At 43.1% G+C, this 26,075-nt stretch overlaps 1 protein-coding gene across 2 annotated transcripts; it reads left to right on the top strand.

Moving 5' to 3' along the window:
* Positions 1–5,508: 5,508 nt before the first annotated feature.
* Positions 5,509–19,339, top strand: LOC106586711 (NACHT, LRR and PYD domains-containing protein 12). Of its 2 annotated transcripts, none has more exons than XM_014174281.3 (10): positions 5,509–5,614; positions 6,183–6,371; positions 13,847–15,511; positions 16,312–16,659; positions 17,025–17,192; positions 17,302–17,472; positions 17,770–17,913; positions 17,987–18,160; positions 18,440–18,613; positions 18,824–19,339. In XM_014174281.3, exons 2-10 carry the CDS (start codon positions 6,331–6,333, stop codon positions 18,834–18,836), a joined length of 2,898 nt encoding a protein of 965 aa, XP_014029756.2. In that variant the 5' UTR covers positions 5,509–5,614; positions 6,183–6,330; the 3' UTR covers positions 18,837–19,339. The 2 variants fall into 2 exon arrangements, with proteins under 2 accessions (XP_014029756.2, XP_014029747.2); XM_014174272.3 differs by having other exon boundaries at positions 5,511–5,600.
* The last annotated feature ends 6,736 nt before the right edge of the window (positions 19,340–26,075 follow it).

Raw genomic sequence — 26,075 nt, 5'->3', positions numbered from 1 at the left:
TGACCGTCCGCAAACAATCGTTTAAGCGCATGCCGCCACCTACTGTGCTGCAATGTACGATCAATCATGATCTGCCCAAGTCTGTACTACCATGAAAATACAATTCAAAACCAAATGAATCCCTAACTTCTAACATACACCTCCCCCCTCCCCCAAACCCCCCTACCCAACCCCATTAAACTAGATCTATATCATGCTGAAACGCTTCACCCTTAGAATTGTTCAGCATGTCAACAACCCTTTCAACAGTGACATCTGTTACCCCCAATATCTCTGGCATCTCTGCTTTCCACAACCCGAGTCATATTGATACCTTACCAATAAAAACTATGAAGTCATCTTTATTCATTATCAAAGTGTCCTTTGACACCGCACATTCATGAGCACAAGATTTCTGAACAAGCTTCCAAACCATGCCTGGACCATCAGCAGCACCAGCCCTGACAGTAGGTCCACTAACTACAGGAACATTCACGTAACCTCCATCAGTCCGCACTGTAGTTCTACCAATCTGTTTTTCAGCCTCTGCATATGATGCACCATGACTGATCCCATATCTCTGAGCCTCTAGCCTCTCTCTGTGCCTGGCATCCACCAAATGCTGCACTGTGTTCTCCCCCACAATTACAGCCCTTAATATTCACATTGCTTCGACATTCACTGTAATCATGTGCCCCTCCACACTCGGCACATATTTTCTTTCCTTGTGGACATAGATATTGGGACTCCAGTGATGACTCCCCTCAATCTAGCATATGCACCAGGGACATGGCTTTTAATCTTCTTCCCATTAAGCTTTTCCATTTTCTAAAGCTTCTCTTGCTGAGCCTGGCTACCACACAATATTAACAATCTACTATTTCCAACTAACCGAGCTAATTTCACTTCACCTTTCTCTTTCTCTACGGCATTAGTTAGTCGGATAGGGTGTACAGTAAGTGAGGCCCTGTGGTCTCATCAAACACTATCACCACTTTCTACATCACTGCGCTTGATTCCTACCTTGGCCCTCTTTATGCTTTCTTTACTAGACGCTCCACTGCTTTCTGTATCATGATTTCTCTTCTTCCTATGTCTTTCCACTAGCGACCATTCCGGTCCTTGACCCTCGTCCTCCCGCTCCATAGCATCAGAACTGGCACGCATATCGTTCGCATTCCAGCACAGCTTTTCCTTCACCAACTTTTTCTCAATTTCCTCAATTTCGTCAGCACTACTCGCCGCCATTTCCCATTCCCCGTACTATGGATCAACTCTACACGCTTCACCAATCAAGGAACCTCATGAAAACAACGTCCACAACTCAACCTCCCACGGGATAGAGCTGCCCTTCCATCCGCCAAGCAGCCGCAGCCACAGCCGCAGCCTCTTCAGGTTGCATTGCCCAGTTCCGAAGCCAGAGACGCTCTGTCAAAATAAAGACCCCAAACCACCCCCTCAAGGATTTGATTGGTCAGAGTGTGGTTTCTGTGCACCTCTCTGTTGGAATGTAGCCAGACATTCTTACCGGAGTTAACCTGAGTTTTTGGTAACACTATGTAGGCTTATGGATGATGCTCATGGAAAATAAATATTTGTTGAACAATCTATCAATTAAATTAAAACACTGTAATTCAAATAATCGCAGTCAGTGTAGTGATGATGTGATTTTAGGTAGGCATTCTAAAAGTTTAGCCTAGGTAGCCTATACCAGAGGCGTCACCGCATGACCCGGAGTGGGGTGGTGAAAAAAAACATCTGGGGCCCATAGTTTTTCCTGATTTGCGAACCTAACCAGGTAAAACTCTGGAACATCTGACGTGATGAATCTAAAAAGGTTTACTATGGGCTATGATGGGACCCGAGTTTTTTTAAGCAGGTCACATATTGGTTTTTTGTTTTTTTTTATTCCTGGAAAAACTTCTGGGCTTGGGGGGGATGAAACCCCTGTCAAAGTCCAGCAAACATGTACTTCATATGAATTATATTTTAAAGAAGGACTGGGGGTTTCCTATACACAGAGAAAGCAACTTGATGGACAATAAAACGCACAGGGCTGAGCTTGCCTTTTGCAGGTTTGCATCGTATAGTTCTGACAATGAAACTGCAGGCATTATAAAAACAATACTCAGTCAGCTATCGTGTTTATTGATTATTTCAAGTTAATCATTTTGGATTGAAAAAGTCTTGGTGGCCCAAGAATATAAACCAAATTTGATCCCATTCACATTTTCTCACAAAGAAAATGGACTATACTGTATTTGAATAAATTAAACCAAAATATTGAAATGCGCTGCGCATACGTCGCCTCCCCACACGTTTTCTGGTGACCCTGTCATAGGCCATGCTGCTTGACTACATTTAGAATTGTAGACCTTTATAATAGCCTAGGTTGTTCTGTTTTAATTGAGGGAAAGAAACACCAAAATGTAAATGGTAATTCCATTTTATCTGTAGATTTTAGCGAAATGAACGATACAGAAATCACATTCACAGTAATTGAATTTGGAAGCATCTTTTTATAACAGCCTTTCTTATGTTAGTCTAAGTGGTCTACCTAGTAGGCTATAGGTGTTCCAAAATACGCACTGTCAATAGGGCTAAATGGGCCTAGAGTCAGCTCAATGAAGTGTACAACGAGCAAATGTAAAACGATAACGGTATTAAAAAAATAATATAACAAGCATATAACAAGTGTCAGTCGTAGTTAGAGGTCAATCCCCTGTCAATCAATTGCAAGAAAATGAGCTTTAAAACTGCAAAATGTTCTTTTCACCCCATGACAAAATGTGCAGAGTTGCAGGAAATAAGCTTTAACCCTGAAAAATTCTCTCCACCAACAAGAGGGGTGTGAACAGTTTGTGTCATGAACAGTGCTTGTGCCCATAGAAATAGATGCAACATGCACAACGAGGCGCCGGATGTTCCCCAATGCTGGAAAGGGGATACCTAGTCAGTTGTACAACTGAATACCTTCAACTGAAATGTGTCTTCCGCATGGTCTTCCCTGTGGCCCAGTTGGTAGAGCATGGTGTTTGCAACGCCAGCATGGTGTGTGCAACGCCAGGGTTGTGGGTTCGATTCCCACGGGGGGCCAGTACAAAAACAAAATGCATGAAATGAAATGTATGTATTGACTACTGTAAGTCGCTCTGGATAAGAGCGTCTGCTAAATGACTAAAATGTAAATGTATAAACAGCCTGTACTGTTGTCAGTCATTAATGAACACGTTGTGGCCTCTCTCGGGCATGTGCGCCTTTACGCTTAGCAGCAGTTATTCCGTTATACAGAAGACTCTCTTACAGTAACATGGCATGACATTCAACACACATCTTCGACAAATCTTTATTCTGGAATGAGCACTTTCCGCAGACAAATTGGGTACAGGTCCCGCAGTCGCAGTTTTTTTCCGCGTGCATCCGTCCACTGTCTCTTCTTCTCGGAGAGCGGTGGTGCGTCATTTGGCACATCGTGCGCTGCTGCCTTGCCCCTGGCGCTCATGTGGTTCTCACGAAGCGCCAATGCCAACTGCATGATGAAACTTCTGATACTAAGGCGAATTTGATTCTTTTTTTTGCTCTGTGCGCCTCAGCAACAGTATGGTCCCTGATTTGTAGGGGATGTACTGCTTAAAGCTGCACTTAGCGTTTGCGGGGAACCATTGCTCCTCAACGGTAATGTTCACTTCTGGCTTGTAAGAGGAAACACAATTCTGTACAAACGTTCCCCACACTTCTGATACCAGGGTGATCTCTCTGAAGCGGTTCCATGGCATCAACCCATATTTTTCGTTCCAGGAGCTCTCCAAAGGCGTGTTCATTCCGCCGTACAGTCCTCGGGCGTATAGGAGCGTAATGAACGGTTCCAGCTTATCCACAGACATGTCCCACGTTGTCTCCTTTCGCCTGGCGCGCCTCAGCTACAGTACAGTCCTTGATGTGCTGCAACATCTGCATTTCACAAACAATGAAAGCTGTCGAATGCTCTGTCGATTCTGCCTTTGACGTAAGGTGTAGGGCCCGATTCCAATGGGGTGCCATTCTGTGCTAATAACCGACCTGCAGCGTTGTCAACTCGCTGTTTTATCCAAACCGTGCCGTCCTTCCCCTTCTCCTCTCGCTCCATCTGAGTTGTTGACACCTGCACGGTGGGCATCGTTCGGGCTCTCTTGCGCCGAAGCTGAGGCAGATCAGGCTCATAATCAGAATCGCAGCCAGCATCGGAATCGATTGAAGAATTCCCCCATTCATCATCATAGTCGAGCTCAGCATCAAGTTCCTCCCTCCATCTGACTCCATTCTATCCAAATCTCGTAGCGTTATCAGCGCTTCTGTCACCTCAATTCGCAGTCTTGCCATTGTAGTCTATGAATTACGCACGCTTCCGCTTCCAGGTCACCTCGTTCTCTTCTTCCACTGGAGGCTCTTCTCAAAAGGATGTCGCCAGAGTGACATTTATATAGGCTACCATTCCCAGACGCACTTTAGTTTAGATTATAATTAAAATAATTATTAGCCTAAGTGTTTACTACTACAAAACGAAATACTTATGCACACTAGTTTAGAACCAGTTTATTAGTTATTATTCATGACAGTTAAACCTATATAGCTAATACATTTACGTGTTATAATTATAAAGTTCTATTAAGTTATTATGACGTCTGCTCCCTGCACTTCTAGGATAATGTAGCCTTGTAAATTTACCTTAGCCAGCCTATCTGAAGTCATGGATGTAGTTTCCTTGCGTATTACAGTTTTACTATCCTATATTATAACACTATATAACAGTGTTTGTTGTCCATCATAACTCTGGAGCAGCATTCTGGTCATTGGGGGGAGTGGAAGAGGAGGGCAGGAGAGAGAGGAGGGGGAGTGGGGAGTAGGGGTGGTGGTAGGAAAGATGATAACGTTAAGCAAGTGCCAATGAAGTATAGTAGATATGAATGAATCTGATAGATGACTAAAATGTAAATGTGAAATTTAAATGAGACGTTATCACCACCTCCCAGATACCCGTTCCACTCTTTTGCCCGTCCCTCTTTTCACCTGTCATTAGCCCCCTCTCCCTCGTCAGCCCCAGCTCACAAAGTTCAATTGCAAGCAGGCCTAGCATAAGCGAACAAAGGTTTACAAATTCAGTTACAATAGGCTACACAGAATACATTAAACAGCAGTAGCGTAAATATTTTTAATTTGTTAGGTTACATAGCTGCTGCGTTATTTTTTAAATTACAATTTTCAACAATTCCATGGCGATATTATGTTTAGGCTACATTTGGTCTGAGATTACATTTGACCTAATTGATGGTGGACAAAAATGATCTAACCTCTGAAATGTGTACTGGGTGTGAACAGGGCCACCTTCAGTTGCAAAACGTTCTCGAACATTGCAGATAGAAATTAACGTCATTCATTATTGTAAATATCGAAGATGCATGTTTGTTCTACATAGCATATGTCTATCTGGATGTTCCAAAACGTGTCCTGCTGAACGCGCCCCTGTTCTTGACTTTTAGCACTTTTGCGCGTGTCTTGTTTTGACGAGAAACCGCAACGGAGTTAGAAGCTGCCTATTTTAAAACACATACATTTACTGAGACGCAGTGATGGACTAGAATAAAGTGAGACAATCAAAGTAACTATGGAATTGCATTATGTGTTTGCTATTACATTGGAGTTGATAAAGTTGCAATGTGATGAATGCATGCCGTATTTTAGCTAGTTATTTTCTGTCTATTCGTGGGCTAGCCCAGCACCAAGGAACGGATGTAAAGACATGCGGAAGCGAGTTCAGTGTTTAGACGATGTAGTCAGAGGTATTTTTTCATGTATAAATAATTTGACATGATTTTTTCCCCCTCCACATAATCCATTGCTAGTGTTGAAGGCCAGGGATTACACTGCATTCGTGTACCGTTAAAGCTCCCTGTTTTTTGTTTGCAAGTCTGTTTTTGGACTGATCCCAAACGACCTTATTGAAAGAAAAAATAATAGGGCCTAAATGGATAGGTCCTCCGTGTTTTTGTCAGTTTATGTCTTCTTTAGGTAGCCCATTTAACTGAATTAATTTATTAGCAAATCATTTATAATCGGTGAGCAGACGTTGAATTGAGGCAGTCTTGCCAGTGCATTACTGTAGCACCATACACACATCACTATTGCTATTACAGTTAGGAAGACAATATCCAATATCTGTGTTACAGGTCTATGGTTGGTAGTGGGATCTTCCTTTCTTCATCACATGAGGGACGGGGTAGCCTGCCTTACTGCCCTCTTCACAGATACCTGCCTCCTCCTTGGAGGGAAACAAACCTTGGTCATAGGAAATCCGCCTCTCCTGATTTGAGTTAAATGTTTCGCCCTGGAAGAGAAAACCATCAGACTGAACCAAGGTAAGACAATTAGTAATTTGAACAGAGGACAAGATCAAAATGAGCCTATGGAAAATGTGTCATTCAGAATACACCGTAGGCCTATTTTATGTTCATATAAGCATTGTCACGTTGTATAAATGATTGGAGACAAGCGCAGGAATACGTAATAGGGGGTTTTAATATTCCACCCAAAAATACAACATGCCATGAAAAGGCACGGGGACGAAGCCCAAAACAAACAGGTATACAAAAACACAGGGATGTAACCCATACAAAAGAGCGAGGTTAAACCTCTAATAAATACACGGGACGAGATCCGAAATAACAATACACGGGACGAGACCCGAAATAACAAGTGCACAAAACACGCAGCACGAACGCCGAAACAAAGCACAGGTAGGGGAGAGCGAGGTAAGTTGTCAAACTGTTCGTACCTCCAACACTAGAGGCGCTATCTCAAAAATCAAATAGCTACTTTGTGGGACTACATGTTCTACAGTCAACTTCCTGTTCACATGTGGTCAAGGTCACTCTAATCTGAGGTGGGCACAAGTTTCTTATTTTTCCCCCCTCAAATGTAAAAAAATGTCACTTTACATTTTATGCAATAAACTTTGTTAGGTGTGAATGTTCAAAATTATAATTTTGCACGGAGTAGAGACAATAACATGTCTTTTGATACTTTAGCTGCAGTCCTATGTTGAGCTAACCTTGAGATTTAGCCAACATTAGCACACATGTCAGTTTGGGGCAAGTTGTCTCAATGACCTTGGGGCAAGTCTTCACCTAGTGACAACTTGTCCCAGTATACATAGACACATAGAACATGCTCAAAAAACATTGTGATAATAGTATTATCAGAGCTGAGTACACTAAATATTACTGTAAATGGATTATTATATATACACGTATAGTTTAGAGCAGCAGACATATCCCTGGACTACACAAGACAGGCTCTGTCATGTGTGTGTCTACTAACACACTACATGCCTACTGTATGAGACAGTACTGTATATCCACACACACACTACTTCATACAGTGTCATGAATTTCGTGTGGTGTTATGAATTGCATTGTGGCAACAAGGATAGTAGACAGGGAGGTGGGCGTCATAAGCCTGTAATGAATATGTAATTTCAATGAGGAAATGTGTTTTTGAAGGAAAGAAGAAAGGAAGGAAGGAAGGAATGAAAGAGGGGAAGGAAAGAAAGATGGTTAGAAATTATAAAAGAAAGACAGAGAATGGCAGCATGCCACCTGGCATAATGTTAAAGGCAGTGAGGCAGGTGAAGTTGTAGAACAAATCAATCAGGAGTACAGCGAAGGATCTTGACATAAATCACCGTACTCTGACTCTGTATTGTCAAAAGGTTGCCAGAGAAGAAGTTGAAAGTCAGACAGCCACGCCAACAGTGGTTGGCTATACAAAGGCACCGCAGGTTTTTTCACCTGATTTGGAGATGAAGATTGTTCAGTATATTACTAGATCAGCTGACATTTATTTTGGTCTGTCGCCAAGTGAGGTCAGAAGACTTGCCTACCAGTTTGCTGTGGCACACCAGCTGAAGTTCGCGCCAATGTGGGCAGAAAAAGAAAAGGTCAGGTTGGCGTGGTTTACAGGCTTCTTAAAGCGGCACCCAACGCCGTTGCTGAGAAAGCCAGAGGCAACTAGCCTTACCAGGGCAAGTAGCTTCAACAGAGAAAATGTTATTGCTTTCTTCGACAATGTAGCAGAAGTGCTACAAAGATATCAATTTGGACCAGGCGACATATGGAATGTCGATGAAACTGGGGTGACCACTGTACATAAACCTGACAAAGTGATAGGCAGACCTGGATTCAAAAAAGTAGGGTCACTGACCTCCGCTGAAAGGGGAACCCTCGTCACACTGGCCTGTGCTGTCTCAGCCACAGGGAATAGTATGTCTCCATATTTTATATTCCCCCGTGTCAACTTCCACGATCATGTCCTGATCAACGGGCCACCTGGCAGCAAAGGAGGGGACAAATCCCTCTGGGTGGATGAAAGATGTGCACTTTGTTGACTTCCTGAAACATTGTCAAGCATACGATGTGCTCAAAGGAGAAGCCCTGTTTATTCCTTTTGGACAAAACCAAGTGTCTCATCTGTCCATTGATGGACTCAATTATGCCAAAGAAAATGGCATAATTATGCTGTCATTCCCACCCCATTGCTCTTATCGGCTTCAACCCTTAGACAGGTCTTTTTACAGGCTGCTAAAGAGGCACATCAACACCGCGTGTGATGCCTGGATGAGGAACAATCCCGGGAAAACAATTTCAATTTATGACATTCCTGGGATTGTGGCGATCCCCTATCCTCTGGCTGCAACCCCCTTGAACATTCAGCCTGGCTTTAGGGTGGCTGGGGTACAACCTTACAACAGGGATGTATTTCTGTAAACCGAGTTTGCGCCATCCTACGTTACAGATCGCCCCATTCAGAACCCAACCCTACCAGGCACCAGCTCCAACCTGCCAGGCCCCAGCACCATTTCAGCCCTGCCAGGCCCCAGCACCAACCTGCCAGGGCCCAGCACCATTCCAGCCCTGCCTAGCACGAGCTCAGACACAGACCTGCCCAGTTCTTATGCTAGCACCAGCTCACCCTTGCCCAGCAATGCCATTGCTGACAGCGGACTACCAACTCCAGAGGACATCCGGCCATATCTAAAAGCTGGCCCCCGAAAACCAGCTTGCAAAGGAAGAAAACGGCACAAAACAGCAATTCTAACTGACACACCAGTGAAGCAGGCACTAGAAATTGAAAATAATAAGGCACAATCTAGCAAAAAGCTGTTTCCTGAATCATCAAATCAAATTTACTTATAAAGCCCTTCTTACATCAGCTGATATCTCAAAGTGCTGTACAGAAACCCAGGCTAAAACCCCAAACAGCAAGCAATGCAGGTGTAGAAGCATGGTGGCTAGGAAAAACTCCCTAGAAAGGCCAGAACCTAGGAAGAAACCTAGAGAGGAACCAGGCTATGAGGGGTGGCCAGTCCTCTTCTGGCTGTGCCGGGTAGAGATTATAACAGAACATGGCCAAGATGTTCAAATGTTCATAGATGACCAGCAGGGTCAAATAATAATAATCACAGTGGATGTCAAGGGTGCAACAGGTCAGCACCTCAGGAGTAAATGTCAGTTGGCTTTTCATAGCCGATCATTCAGAGTATCGCTACCGCTCCTGCTGTCTCTAGAGAGTTGAAAACAGCAGGTCTGGGACAGGTAGCACGTCCGGTGAACAGGTCAGGATTCCATAGCCGCAGGCAGAACAGTTGAAACTGGAGCATCAGTACAGCCAGGTGGACTGGGAACAGCAAGGAGTCATCAGGCCAGGTAGTCCTGAGGCATGGACCTAGGGCTCAGGTACACCGAGAGAGAGAAAGAAAGAGAGAGAGAATTATAGAGAGCATAGTTAAATTCACACAGGACACCGGATAAGACAGGAGAAGTACTCCAGATATAACAGACTGACCCTAGCCCCCCGACACATAAACTACTGCAGCATAAATACTGGAGGCTGAGACTGGAGGGGTCGGGAGACACTGTGGCCCCATCCGATGATACCCCCAGACAGGGCCAAACAGGCAGGATATAACCCCACTCACTTTGCCAAAGCACAGCCCCCACACCACTAGAGGGATATCTTCAACCACCAACTTACCATCCTGAGACAAGACCGAGTATAGCCCACAAAGAAAGGGAAGTAAGGGGTGGAGTCAAAATCTGGATCTGCAAAGACAAGAAGGTAGCTAAAAAAAAGCAAAATCGTAGAAGAGTCATCATCAGATGAAGAGGAGTGCTTCTGCCTCGTCTGTGTGGAGTCATTTTCAAACAGCCTTCCAAATGAGACTTGGGTGAAGTGTGTGAGATGATTCAAATGGGCCCATGATGCTTGCACCTCAGGCCAGGCAATTTATGTGTGCAAGAATTGTGACTGAAGATGAGTCTGATTAGTCAGATACGGATGTACGTCGTATAGGCTGTTACAAAACTGTGCATTAGTGTGTTTAAACACCACATCTGTTTTGTTAAGACTTTAAACATTTAATCTGCAGCATTTCATTCCATTCCGATTCCAACAATTATCGTGGATCTATGTGTACGCCAGAGAACGTGAGATTTCAAAGTAAAGTGGTCATGCCACTTAATTAATGTGTGTTCTGCCATCATTATTGTTTTGATTGAAAGGCATTATTTGCCATATTCTCTCGTCAGGATTGTTTTTATTTTTTGTTCTTTAATGATGTTGAATTTGGTTTTGAATTTGAAATTAAAATCTATATTCACAATTAATTAGTTGTGTTCTTATTTGCAGATAATCTAATGTGACAACTTACCTGACGTAGTGTGACAATTTACCCGCTGATGGGTCTACAACTCCGTACTGAAATAAGATATGAAGATGAAATGAATACAAATATGTGCCAAAGACTTCCTTCTTTCATTTGGTATGACATTTATACCATTGTGATGTATGGTGCCCAGTAAATGTTAGACAGCGTGAAAAGTGTAACAACATACCTCGCTCTCCCCTACTCACAAGACCAATGGACATGGGAACAATAACCGACAAGACAATGGTGAACAAAGGGCACAATTATATTATTACTAATCAGGGGAAATGGGAACCAGGTGTGCGTAATGAAACAGTTCAGTGACACCTAGAGGCCGGTGACGTAGACCTCCGGAACTGGTGCACGGAATGAGCAACAGTACCTGGGGGATCCGTGACAAGCAGAAGTTTATTCCAGGTATTCCCAAACTGGGGAAGCGCAATGCCGTCGGGGGTACGCCAAATAAAAATGTGATTCACATTTACGTTTGGTTAGTGGAATTCCCGCGAGAATTATTATTTTTTCCTTCACATTTTCAAACAGTCCATTTATATTTTCCAACGGGGCTATACATTTGGGTGAGTTTTTTTTTTCTCACCTGAGTAGCCTCGTTTCACTGCCAAAAATAGTGTTCAGCGAAATAACAACACAATGTCAAATACATGTAGCCTAATCAAATAATGAACATCCAATCACATTAACCATTACTCTCTCGCGGGAATTCCACTAACGATCCGTATGTAGTCAAAAGTAGCTGCTGCTCATTTCATTTGCTCAAAAATGGATGAATGGTTCACCATCCGGACATCACTTGGGTACACTGCAGCATCCACCGGGAGGCTCTTGCTGCCAAGGGAATGCCTGACAGCTTGGAAGACGTTTTTGTCACTACAGTGAAAATTGTTAACTTTGTTAAAGCAAGGCCCCTGAACACTCGTGTATTTTCTGCCCTATGCAATGATATGGGCAGCGACCATGTAACGCTTCTACAACATACAGAAGTGCGCTGGTTATCAAGGGGCAAAGTATTGACATGTTTTTTTTTAAATTGAGAGACGAGCTTAAAGTTTGCATGATGACGAGTTTCTCACATGACTGGCCTATCTGGGTGATGTTTTCTCTCGCCTGAATGATCTGAATCTAGGATTACAGGGACTCTCCACAACTATATTCAATGTGTAGGACAAAATTGAGGCTATCATTAAGAAGTTAGAGCTCTTCTCTGTCTGTATTAACAAGGACAACACACAGGTCTTTCCATCATTGTATGATATTTTTTGTGTGCAAATGAACTCAAGCTTACGAACAATGTGAAATGTGATATAGCGAAGCATCTGAGTGAGTTGGGTGCGCAATTATGCAGGTACTTTCCCGAAAAGGATGACACAAACAACTGGATTCGTTATCCCTTTCATGCCCTGCCTCCAGTCCACTTACCGATATCTGAACAAGATGGCCTCATCGAAATTGCATCAAGCGGTTCTGTGAAAATTGAATTTAATCAGAAACCACTGCCAGATTTCTGGATTGGGCTGCGCTCAGAGTATAGTGCCTTGGCAAATCGCGCTGTTAAGACACTGATGCCCTTTGCAACCACGTACCTATGTGAGAGTGGATTCTCGGCCCTCACTAGCATGAAAACTAAATACAGGCACAGACTGTGTGTGGTAAATGATTTAAGACTGAGACTCTCTCCAATACAACCCAACATTGCAGAGTTATGTGCATCCTTTCAAGCACACCCTTCTCATTAACCTGTGGTGAGTTATTCACAATTTTTGATAAACACAGAAGGTTTTATATGTAAGATGTTTAAAAAAAGAGCAAAAGTCTTGAATATTGTTATATCATTTGTGCCCTGGTCCTACAAGAACTCTTTGTCACTTCCCACGAGCCGGGTTGTGACAAAAACTCACACTTATTTGTATGTTTAATAAATGTATCGTGTGTGTGGCAGGCTTACAATGATGGCAAATAACAACATTTAAGAGTGCGCTGACCCTGGTGCTAGAGGGGGTACGCAGCTGGAGGTTGAATGTTTGAAGGGGTACGGGACTATAAAACGTTTGGGAACCAATGGTTTATTCCATCTGTAAGGTTCTAAGAATTGCTGGTATGAAGATAGTTGAGAGCAAAACGTCAGACTTGAATTCAATTAAGGATATTACCGGCTGGGAAGGAGTTTACTCTTCGACAACTCAAATGTTCACAACAGTATTTAAAGTGATAGAGGGGCGTCTCTGCCTCTCTACATCCCGTGGAATGCATATACAACTGTAAATGACAATTGACCAACCAAAATGCATGTTAAGGAGATGTTATTTTAGTACCAAGAGGTTCCTAGCACTGACTTTTATTGAGATAACAAACTAGACCATACCATATAGTGTGGGGCGGCAGGTAGCCTAGTGGTTAGAGTGTTGGACTAGTAACCGAAAGGTTGCAAAATTGAATCCCTGAGCTGACAAGGTAAAAATCTGTCGTTCTGAACAAGGCAGTTAACCCACTGTTCCTAGGCCGTCATTGAAAATAATAATTTGTTCTTAACTGATTGCCTAGTTAAATAAAGGTAAAATATATATAGGAATGGTTTGAAATGCTCCCAAGGCCTTGTTGGTCATTTGCAAGAGTGTGCCACGCTGTGCAGGAATACGTAATAGGGTTTTTTATTTCTCCACCCAAACAAAAGAGCGAGGTGTAAACCTCTAAATAATACACGGGACGAAACCCATAAAACAAGTGCACAATAACACGTAGCATGGAAGCCGATACAACAGCACAGGTACTCACAGGACCAACGAACATGGGAACAATAACCGACAAGGACAATGGGGAACAGAGGGCACATACATAACATACTAATCAAGGGGAATGGGAACCAGGTGTGCGTAATGAGACAAGACAGTCCGGGGTTGGTGGTAAGGAATGCAGTTCAGTGACGCCTAGAAGGCCGGTGACGTAGACCTCCGGAGCTGGTGAACGGAATGAGCAGCAGTACCGGGGGGATCCATGACAAAGAGGCTCAAGAGGGTCAACTGGTGTGCTCTCACAATAATAGACTATACAGTTAACAGACAATATGGTTAAAACCCTTCAGAAATTACATGTACTGTTTTGTCTATTTAACAGGGAAGTCTCTGCCTCCAATGCGGTAAAACTCAGCAATAAGCTGAGAGCCACACTGAAGAAAAAGTACCAAAGTCCGCCAGGGGGGGAAACTGAGCATCCATTTTATATACATTGTGATCTCCAGTATCCACCTGGTGAAAGTGGAGAGGTGAACCAACATGAATACATTCAAATTAAGCCAACCTTCAGGAAGACACACCAATGGAGATGCTCACCCTTAAGCTTATACTTTGATTCTGAACTAGACGACGAGCGAGTCAGAATAGCGCTGACAAAGGGCGTCTCTGGTATTGGCAAAACTAGCCAGGTGCGGATGATTATTCTTAACTGGGCAGAGGGAAAAGGAAACCAGGAATGTCCTCTCATATTTCCCCTTCCTTTCCGGGAGCTGAATTTGCTGAAGGAGAGACTAAGTCTGATTGAACTTCTTTACAAGTTTTTCCCAGAATTGAAAGAACCAGGAATTTCCAACTTGGAGAACTTCAGAGTTGGGTTCATTCTTGACGGGCTGGATGAATTCCGACGTCCTCTCGACTTCAAGAACAGCCCGATAGTGACCGATCTCACAGAGCCCTCCTCCGTGCCAGCACTGCTGACAAACCTAATTAATGGCAATCTTCTTCCCTTCGCCGCTCACATATGGATTACCTCTAGACCTGAAGCAGTCCATCTCATCCCTCTTCAGTACATCAACGAAGTGACAGAAATTGAAGGCTTCACAGACTCTCAGAAAGAGGAGTTCTTCAGAAGAGCAATCATTCACACGGACCAGGCCAATGCAATTATCCACCACTTGAAGTACTCAAAAAGCTTCTATGTCTTGTGCCAGATACCTATTATCTGTTCGATTTCGGCATCAGTCCTCGTTAGACAGACATGGCTATCCGGTAAAGAATATGACCCCGGAGCTCTGACTCCAATGTACACTGACCTACTCGCCCTGTTGCAAACACGGGACCAGAATACACAGAAGATGGCTATTAAATTGGGGGAACTAGCCTTTAAGCAGTTGGTGAAAGGCAACACGGTTTTCTACGAGGAAGACCTACGAGAGTGCAACATTAACTGTGATGAGGGGTCAGAGTTTGCAAAAGTAAGCATACCCATCTTCAGGGAGGATATTGGGCTGCAGCAAAAGAAGATCTACTACTTTGGGCATACCACCATTCAGGATTTCTTTGCTGCGATGTGGTTTAATCGATCCTGCAACAGCCTAGATGAAAACCTGAGGAATGCAGTGGACATGGCCTTGCAGAGCAAAAACGGAAAGCTAGACCTCTTCCTCCGGTTCCTCCTCAGCTTCTCGCAGAGCTTCATCCAGTCAATCGCAGAGGCCGGCTACAACTCGTCGGAGACACTGACGGAAACGGTAGAGTATATCAAGAAGAAGGTCATGGAGAATCCCGCTTCACCGAGGACCCTCAACCTGCTGAACTGTCTGACGGAACTGGGTGACAGCTCTTTAGAAATTGATGGTGTGAGCTTTCTCAAGACGGGAATCCTCCCAGATGCCAAATACCCACGTGCACATTGGTCTGACCTGGCCGCTGTGTTAGTGGCATCGGAGTCTGGGCCGATAGCGATGCTTGGGTTGGAAGTAAAGAAGAGAGGAGACAAGGAACTTCTGAGGATGCTGCCAGTGATCAAAGCTATCCAGACAGCCACGTATGTACTTGGTCATACCAGCTATTACGGTGATCTCCAAAAGTTTTGACAAAGTGACACATTTGTTGTAGTTTTGGCTCTGTACTCCAGCACTTTTGGATGTGAAATAATAACATTTTCATTCATATTGGGTGAACCGTTTAGAGATTACAGCAGAGATTACAGGCTATTCCCCCCATTTTATAGGAACAAAATTATTGTGTGCTTAGAAACATTCTATTCTTATTTTCAATGAAAGTGACTCCAAAATGACACAATACATTATTTACCATGCATTTCTGTTGGACACAAAATAATCTGAAACAACCAAAACAAACAGCAAATGCATCCAACCAATTTGTAGAGTCACAAGCTTGATGTAGTTATGTGCTATGAATATAGGACCAAATACTTAACTTTTGACTACTTTAATACACAAAAGTGAATTCGGCCCAATCATTTTGGTCCCTTAAAATGGGGGGACTATGTACAAAAAGTGCTGTAATTTCTAAACAGTTCACCCGGTATGGGTGAAAACACCCTAAAAGTAAAGCCGACCGTCTGCACTTTAGATTCATAGTCATTGTATCATTCTAAATCCAAAGTGTTGAAGTACAAAATAAACAAAAAATGTGTCACTAACTCAATACTTTTGGCACACACTATCAATATTAAATGTCTATAACACAAGATAATTGTCATCCCTGTGATGTAATTCAGGTTTGTTGGACCCGTCTTATGATCATTACAAAGTTCTGTTGATTTAATGCCTGCTTGTATGTCTATGTTCTTTTGGATTCCCTAACCCTCCTTCTTACCAGGCTGTCATATCACAAACTAACAGAGAAATCCTGTGAATGTCTGGCCTCGGCGCTCACCTCAAAGGTGTCCAATCTGAAAACTCTGGACTTGAGTTTCAACACGCTGATGGACTCAGGAGTGCAGCTGTTGGTGGCCGGCTTGGCCAAGCCACACTGCCAACTGGAGAGACTGAAACTGTCCGGCTGCAGGGTGAAACAGGATGGCTTTGCCGCTCTGGCCAAAGCTCTCAAATCCAACCCCTTGCACCTGCTGGAGCTGGATCTGAGCGGCAACGAACCGGGAGAATCGGGGGTGTTTTATCTCGTTGACGGACTGAAGGTTGTCAATTGCAAACTGCAGATCCTGAAGTGAGTATTGAATCAATGGCTAGGAAACCCGTTCTGATCATGTGTACCCCCAATTGTAACATCATTGAATTCACTTCCCCTATGGGTTTATTCTGTGGTTTGATGCAAATGAAGTTCTCCTCATAAGGAAATACAGTTAATCTAAACTAATTTATATAAATATATTCTTTAAGGGTATAATGCATTTTTATTGAGATAGGACAGTGAAGAGTAGACAGGAGGAGTTATGAGAGTTTGCGAGTCAGAATGGCATGGGTTGGATTTAAACTCATGCCGACTCTGGTAGCCTAGGCTGTACATCTGTGCTGGGGTTCGCGGCACTAACCGCTGTACCACATCTTCTAAAGTATTGTAATCTTCGTTAGGCTCTCAAACTGCAAGCTGGGCCTGGAGCTGAGTCGCGCTCTGGCGGTGTTGCTGATAGACAACCCTAGACACCTGCGCGAGCTGGACGTCAGCATGAACGACCTGGGAGACCGGGGGGTGGAGCTGCTCATGGACATACTGAAGTCAACCCAGATATACAAACTGGAGTGAGTACTTTCTGGAGTATTGTAGTACACTCACACGTTCCACCTCACTGATTCTAAAGTGGAATGTTCACTGTAGTAAATGTACCATACATTTTCCCTCCACCACCAGGTTGTACTGTTGTCAGCTCACTGAGAAATGCTGTGAGAACATGTTTAGGTGTCTGGTGAACATCCCCAGTCTGAGGGAGCTCAACCTGAGCAACAACAACCTGAAGGACGAGGGAGTCAAGATGCTCTGCAACGCCTTCGGACTGCCCGCCTGTCAACTGGAGAAACTCAAGTAAGCTAGCTTACCCCATAAAGAGTGTACGGGCCAATCTCCCCTAGCCCCTACTCCATGTAGGCTGACAGACTTTGGTTCAAATACTATTTGAAATTAGTTCAAATACTTGTCAGACTTTGTTTGAGCTTGCCTGGCACAATGGAACCAATAGAATAGTCGCAAAAGTGCAAGCCCTGTCCGCTCATCTAGCTCTCCTGGCAGTCTAAAGCGAACGCTTAAAGTCTCTGAGAGATAGTATTTGAACCTTGGTCTGGAGCTGAATATTTAAGTGTTTCTATTCCCTTGTCTCTCCAGTGTGGCGAGCTGTGGCATCACCCTAGTCAGAGGGTTGCATTTCAACTCTATCCTCAAAGAGCTGGACATCAGCAGGAACCATCTGGGTGACTCGGATGACTGGGCCGATGTCTTGTTCTGCTTGTCTTCACTTGAGACCCTCAGGTGAGTTCTGCAAACCTAGCACGTGTGTGTGGTGGGGACAACTTTCTCAATGTAATTACCTCTCCCCACCAAGGGTGAGTGACTGTAAACTGACAGAGAAATGCTGTGGGGAGCTGGTCAAAGCTCTCAGCTCCAACCTCACCAACCTGAAAGAGCTGGATCTCTCTGGAAACGACCTGGGAGACCATGGTGTGAAGACTCTCTACGTGGGACTGACGTCCAGGTGTTGTACACTGGAGAGACTGTTGTAAGTAAGAGCATTAGAGAGAGTTATAAAGCTCATTGCTTGGTCTATAATATCACACCACACGCTCTTCAAACAATGAATTATTATACGCATATTCACAAAATGACTTGGTCATTTGTTAACTTATAAATCACTCGTACAATGTATGAAGTCTTGTTGGCCAAAACAAATTGAAGATCTTTTCTCCCTCTCTGGTGACCTTCTCCACTCTCTTTCTCTCTATCCCCATCTCTCTCCCCACATTCACCCTCTCTCTCTTTCCACCCTCTCTCTCGCCAGTCTGAGATGCTGTGGGATCACAGTAAAAGGCTGCTCCTCCCTAGCCTTAGCCCTGAAGTCCAGCCACTCCAGCATCACAGAACTAGGCCTGATGGGAAACGACACGGGAGAAGAAGGACTGAGAATTCTCTCTGACGTCAGGGACAATCAACGCTACAAACTACAGACTCTAGAGTAAGTCCTGGTGCCATCAAAGCTTACAATTATGTTAGTGATTTATTTATAATGACTTGTGGCTCTTAATCCATGTGTGTGTGTGTGTCAACTTTTCATAATTGGATTGTGTGGCCCCTCAGTGGAAAATTCTGTTAGAATAGGGATGGAATGAGAACATTATTTTGCTGTATTATATGTCTATGGTGGTAACACTATTCTTTGTTCTAGAATCAACGATTGAGAGAGAGAGAGGTCTTGACTCGCTTGATGGGGTTCTTCTTAGCGTCTCGATCCTCAAGTTCTGTACTCGCTCTGGTCGGAAGTGGTGTACTGTAAAGGGAACAGGATGCTACCTCGGACGCAGACCGGGATTTGCCATTCAGACGACTGAGTTGATCGTTGTACAGACTTAAAGAAGTGCCTAAACTTGAAAAAAGTGAATTCTATAGAATTTTAAAGAGGTGGATGCCCTTTAGGAGGTAACCACATTGTCTGTACCAAACTTAAGGATGTTACTCAGTACCTTTAGCCTCAATCACGCTCAGTAACCTCGAAGTCCATGCAGTATTTTTTTTGCACATCAATGTCAAGTCAAGATGTTACAGTATACGATGTAGCCTTTACTGAAGAGAAGGGTGATGCTATGTTTTACATAATGACCTTATTGTTTTTTCTTGTTAAACCAAGGATGTGTCATCATTGGGGGACTATAGTGGGACTGAATAAATGAATAAGCCATTTGAAGACGTTTTCACCTTTACCCCCCCCCCCCAGACTACTCGCACGGTCTTCAATGATACGGGTTGAATAGAACCCTTAGATTGGTGTGGTATGAACATACTAATGAACAGAATGCTACTCCAGACAGCATAGATACAGTTGGACAAAACATGGTAGAGCTGAAGCACAAAACTCCACATTGAAAGGTTTGACTTAATAAAATGAGGATCTCTATGGTTAGATCTATGGGCTCCTGAGTGGCGCAGTGGTCTAAGGCACTGCATCTTAGTGTTTGAGGCGTCACTACAGGCACCCTGGTTCAATTCCAGGCTGTATCACAACCGGCCGTGATTTGCCCAGCGTCGCCTGGGTTTGGCCGGCGTAGGCAATTATTGTAAATAAGAATTTGTTCATAACTGACCTCCCTAGTTAAATAAAAAAAATCTAAATCATCTTTCCTACCTTTGTATTTAGTGAATAGGGCTGACCAACTTTAACTCCAGATAAGTAAAAACATGATACTTTTTTTTTTTGCATTAGTGATTTATGCATTTACCACCACATCACTGAATATCAGCCTTGCATGATTCAACATATAGGTTATAAGTTACTGTATATACCACCACATCACTGAATATCAGCTTTGCATGATTCAACATATAGGTTATAAGTTACTGTATTTACCACCACATCACTTGCATGATTCAACATATAGGTTAGAAGTTACTGTATATACCACCACATCACTTGCATGATTCAACATATAGGTTATAAGTTACTGTATTTACCACCACATCACTTGCATGATTCAACATATAGGTTATAAGTTACTGTATTTACCACCCCATCACTTGCATGATTCAACATATAGGTTAGAAGTTACTGTATTTACCACCCCATCACTTGCATGATTCAACATATAGGTTAGAAGTTACTGTATTTACCACCCCATCACTTGCATGATTCAACATATAGGTTAGAAGTTACTGTATTTACCACCCCATCACTTGCATGATTCAACATATAGGTTAGAAGTTACTGTATATACCACCACATCACTTGCATGATTCAACATATAGGTTAGAAGTTACTGTATATACCACCACATCACTTGCATGATTCAACATATAGGTTATAAGTTACTGTATATACCACCACATCACTTGCATGATTCAACATATAGGTTATAAGTTACTGTATTTACCACCCCATCACTTGCATGATTCAACATATAGGTTAGAAGTTACTGTATTTACCACCCCATCACTTGCATGATTCAACATATAGGTTTGAAGTTACTGTATATACCACTACAAGCACAAAGGACAGTTTTTGGGGCGTTTTGTGGTTTTTAAACTCACTAAAGCATTCTAAAATTAATGAAAACATGCGTTAATAAACTGTTTATTTTATATATTGTACATTTATTTCTGATAAATAAGTATTAAAACATTCACAAAAAAATATAACATTCATTAAAATAAACTGTACTATTAGAAGTTAGTAGGGCTCTTTTTCATTTACTCCGAAATACTGAGTTGGGTAGGAGGATTTAGAAATGTGGAGCTGATGTTGTGAACCGTGATTGACCACAAACTCCTGCACAGTAGGTGGTGGCATGCACCTTAACGTTTGTTTGCGGACCGCCATTAAACGAGAGAGGGGTGGCCTGGAAGGGTGCGTCATTCATACAATAGCGAAACCGAGAATGGAGGTGCGAGAAGCGCTGATAACGCTACGAGATTTGAATGAGATGGAGTCAGATGGAGCGGAGGAACTTGATGCTGAGATCGACTCGGATAACGAATGGGGGAATTCTTCATTACATTCTGATTCTGACTGCGATTCTGATTATGAGCCTGATCTGCCTCGGGCGCCACGATGCCCACCGTGCAGGCGTCACTAACTGAGATGGAGAGAGAGGAGACGGGGAAGGACGGCACGGTTTGGATAAAAGAGCCTGCTGACAATGCTCCGAGTCATTTATCACCACAGAATGGAATCCCAGTGGAGTCGGGCCCTACACCTTACGCAAAAGACAGAATTGACAGAGCATTCGACAGCTTTCATTGTTTATGTGACATGGAGATGTTGCAGCAAATCAGGGACCATACTGTTGCTGAGGCGCACAGAGCAACAAAAAAAAGCAAATTCGCCTTAGAATCAGAAGTTTGGAACGCGTTTGTACAGAACTGTGTTTCCTCTAACAAGCCAGAAGTGAACATCACCGTTGAGGAGCAATGGTTCCCCACGAAAACGAAATTTCGCTTTACGCACTACAGCCCCTACAGTAAGACAAGTGGGGCATGAAGTTTCGGTTGGCAGCTGACGTCGACAGCAATGTCATGACGTTGGCCTCTTTGAGTACAGGGAGGACAGTTGACCCCCTCCCCCCTTGCACCATCCCCCAACCTACCTCCCCCCACCCAGGCCCTGTGTGAAAGTGTTGTAAAATTCCAGAGGAGAATCTTACAACCACATGGCCCAGTTGAGACACAGAGGGGTCCCATAGAGAGACACAGGAAATTCTTCCAACTCACAGAATTGGGGAACCGAATGACATTTGTGTTCTGGAGAAGGTATGGAAGATTGGTGAAGAATCCAGCTACAAACTGGTCCACTTGGTACAATTTTGTGATACTCAGAAGAGACAATATAGCCATATTACCATAAAACGGTTTATATAATAGCCTCAGCCTTGAGACTTGCATCCACATGCTTGTATAGAATGTATTAATAAGGATAAAGCTATTTGTAATACATTGAGATGCTATGTACTGATGTTAATGTGATAGAATTATATTTCTGTACCAAGCTTAACTCAGTCATCGGCACGCCCCCAGGGACACAGACAGGACCAGGTGTCATGTGACATGTTCACTATAAAACCATAGCCTGATCTACTTTCTTCAGACCCGACCTCCACTCCATTGCGAGTTGGCCAATAGGTTTGACCATCCAAGTACTCTACTGAAAGTGAACTATACCACGTGGTTAACTTTTAGACTATCGATACCGACAGAATAAGAACAAGTCTTTGATATTAATTATTAGTCTGCAGCTAAGTAAATTATATCATTGAACGCGAAGACCAACGAAACATCCATTCTATAACGACATTAATGAATGTCGCTTTGGAAGATCCATTCTAACTGAGAGAGAGAGAGAGAGAGAGAGAGAGAGAGAGAGAGAGAGAGAAAACTCTCCAAAAGAACGACGCTCCAACAAGGATCCCGACGACACACTGAGCGTAAATATATATTGATTGCAATTGTTCTCAAATGAGTGAGCGTTCATGTGCAAAGGATTAGCATGTCAATTGTTAATATTAATGAACTGTGTACCTCCTCAGCTGAACATTTTATGACCCATTGTCTAACAGACCAGCCATGCCTGTTTAGACCACTAGGGCACATTACTCTACCAATTCTTTGTGATGATAATTACTGTTTGTATACTTTATGTGAATTACTTAGTTTAGTAAATAAATGATTTTAAGACAATTGATGTATGGATGACTCTTAGTAAAGACTGGGTTCGTGCAGATACAACAATTTACGACGTTTGGAATGAGACTGGACACGAGGTAAAATACACCATTTAAACCAGAAGATAATCGGCCTATACTATAATATAATATAATATATAATGTTATAATATAGGAAAGTTATATTAGGAAAATTATAACTTTGTAATCTGAATATTTTCCTTGGTGCCCCGATCTCCTAGTTAATTACAATTAAACGATGAATCAGTTTGATCGCGTGATAATAATTACAGGGAGTTAATTGATAAACATGTCTTCAGTTTAATGGTACCCCAAAGACACGACAGCAAGTACGTGCTGAATGTCTTTCCATATCTGGGGAAAGATGAATCTCAGTGTCCTGAAAATGTGGTGATGAGGCTTGGAGAACCTTACCTTGGCGAGGGTAGGAATGTCAACATGGACGATGTCTTCACCTCACTGCCATTGGCAAATAAGTTGATTGACAAGAACACAAGCCTGGTGGGGGTGGTGAATAAGACGAGACCGGAGCTGCCTCCATCTGCATGCAACCAGTCACAAGCAGAGCTGTTCTCCACAGCGGTGCTGAAGCACAACAAAGCAACACTTACGGTTTACAGAAAGAAGCCTAGAAAAAAATGTCTGTATCCTGAGTACTATGCATCTGACCGTTGCCATTGGCGGTGACACAAAGAGAACCAGAGACCCTAACGCACTATAACAGCAGACATGTAGGCTATTAGTCCTATACATTTAGGCTATACATTTAGGCGCACCTTGCCATATTTCATGCATTGTGCTCTTCTGTAACGAATTGTAATTTTGTCCTATTACTTTGCTAATGTTTAATACATTATTCCAGGTTGGTTTGGATAAGATGGCCAGACAGTTCACGGTGAAAGGGGACACTCGCCGCTGGCCTGTTGCGGTATTCTACAACCTGCTCGACCTGGCTGCTATCAACGTGCACGTTTTGTTCACCCTGTGTACCGGCAAGACAATGCCGCGGAGATTTCATCATGGATCTGGCATGGGAGCTTCGTGAGAACCACATGAGAGCCAAGACGAAGGCAGCTGCAGCCGCCAAAGGAAGCAGCCAAGGCCGCACCGCCTCCTTGCCGGGCACCCATCCAGCTCCCAGCTGGGAAGAGAACACAGTGCCAGGTGAAGACGCAGTGTGCACGGAACCAGGCCCATGAAAGCTGTGCACAGTGCCACCGATTTGTTTGTGGATCTTGCACCCACAAAGGTCCGAAGCTGTGCGCTGACTGTGGATCAGAGCAATATTGGAGAGGATGAAGAGACTGATTAATGCATAAAAGGCACATCCCACTGAAGGTGAGGGCACAATATCGTGTTCAACTCCAATCTAATGACAAATGACTCTTGTTTTATGTCATGGATATTTTCAACGAATATTACCATATGTATATAATGGTTCACATGTGTTTTACACTCTTCATATCAGTTGGGCTTCTGTGAATGCATAACTCCCGAGTGGCACAGCGGTCTATGGCACTGCATCTCAGTGCAAGAGGCGTCACTACAGTCCCTGGTTATAATCCAGGCTGTATCACATCCGCCGGTGATTGGGAGTCCCATAGAGCGGCGCACAATTGGCCCAGCGTTGTCCGGATTTGGCTGGGGTAGGCCGTCATTGTAAGTAAGAATTTGTTCTTAACTGTCTTGCCTAGTTAAATAAAAAATAAAAAAATTGACCGTGCTTGTCCTGAGGGAGATTATTTATCTGTGATACTTTTAGCTAAATCTACTATGCAAGTGAAATTGGTCAAATCGTGTTTTTATTCCAATAAAAACTCAAATATGTTTTGGAGGCCTGTGGAATTATGCATGTAGTAGTAATGGGTGGTAGTAATGGGTAGGTGAACCCCAACACAGGCCTACTATCTGGGGTAGGTAAATTATATTCACAATTGGAAAAGTTTGGTAAAATGACTACTTTAGTTTTACCCCCTCTGTGTGAGTTCCTCTAGCTCTACGGTGTTAAATGTGTTCCAGTCTGAAGACGTGCGTGTCCTACCAGACCGATCTGTGTGTCGATGGATGGTGAGGGGAGAGAGGAAGACGAGGGCAGGTGAATGGGGTGGGGAGTGAGAAGTATGGGTGGTGAAAACGTCTCCAGATGGCTCTCTAATCTGATTCCCATTCATTTAACACCCCCCCTTGTAGGCCTTATAATGATACTGTACTTCATTAATGGGAAGACAAAATAACATCATAGGGCTATTGAGAGTTAATGTAAAATAGTCACAAAATGTTTTGTGATACAAAGTCAATGCCACATACCAAACATTACTAGTAGGGGAAAACCTTAATCTTATCATTCTTATCATTGATGTGGTTCTCTACGGGGTTTTTTTTAACTCATGCTTTTCCAATCCTAGACATTATCTATTAACCCCGCACAATTTAATACATTTAATCAATTGTATTTGTGAATTTAGCTAAAAGTAAAGTACCACACAGAAAGCAAGAGGCCAGGCCACTAACAATTTAAAGAGCCAGTGCAGTCAACATGTCATTTTCCTGTGTTTTCTATATATTTACAACCTATGAGGTTGGAATAACATGAATCATAAGGGAACCATCGCGCTGTCCCAGAAACTTGGCTGGTGCGTAAAAGCCGTGAATTCAGACAAACAAAAACTTCATTATTCTATTTTTTTTTAAAATTATTTTCACTGCATTAGGAATAGCGTACACAGACTTTTGGCTTTACTGCCTTCTTCAGTGTATAGGTACAATTTTATTTGAATTCAAAACCGCTTTTTTTTAGGGAACAACTGATGAGTAGCAGGTGCTTTTAATCAGGGTTGTCACTCATCTGCCAATCAGGGATGTGTCTTTTCTGGTCTACCTGTATACAAACCAGTTAGTCACAAAGAAATACAGAATTATAAGGTAAGAGAGCGGGCACCAAGGACAATTCAATTGCCTTAGGTGTCTGCTCACTTGAATACATTATATACATTCACGAGATACCTTACCACAAAGGATATCAGGCTGGAATGTGAGGTTGGGCTGCATCCACATATATCAGCTCATGATGCACTGCATCTGCTTCTTGCTCCATGACTCTCTGAAAGAGACAAGACAAAACAATGTAGCACAGTACGAAAAGACAGGGATCAGTCAATATGATGTAGCACCATCCACTTCCAGATCCGTTGTGGAATATGGTGTTATCTGCCATTATGTGGTCCTGCAGTTCTCTGAGTCTGATGCAGTTAT

Source organism: Salmo salar, chromosome 02, assembly GCF_965601325.2.
Source record: "Salmo salar chromosome 02, fSalSal1, whole genome shotgun sequence".
Taxonomy (NCBI): Eukaryota; Metazoa; Chordata; class Actinopteri; order Salmoniformes; family Salmonidae; genus Salmo; species Salmo salar.
This window is presented reverse-complemented; position numbering and strand designations above follow the sequence as displayed.

Coding starts and splice junctions, on each gene's coding strand:
- LOC106586711 (XM_014174281.3), top strand. CDS start 6,331: ATGTTTCGCCCTGGAAGAGAAAACCATCAGACTGAACCAAG. Junction 16,660..17,024: donor TGCAAACTGCAGATCCTGAA/GTGAGTATTGAA, acceptor AATCTTCGTTAG/GCTCTCAAACTGCAAGCTGG. Junction 17,914..17,986: donor TCTTCACTTGAGACCCTCAG/GTGAGTTCTGCA, acceptor CTCCCCACCAAG/GGTGAGTGACTGTAAACTGA.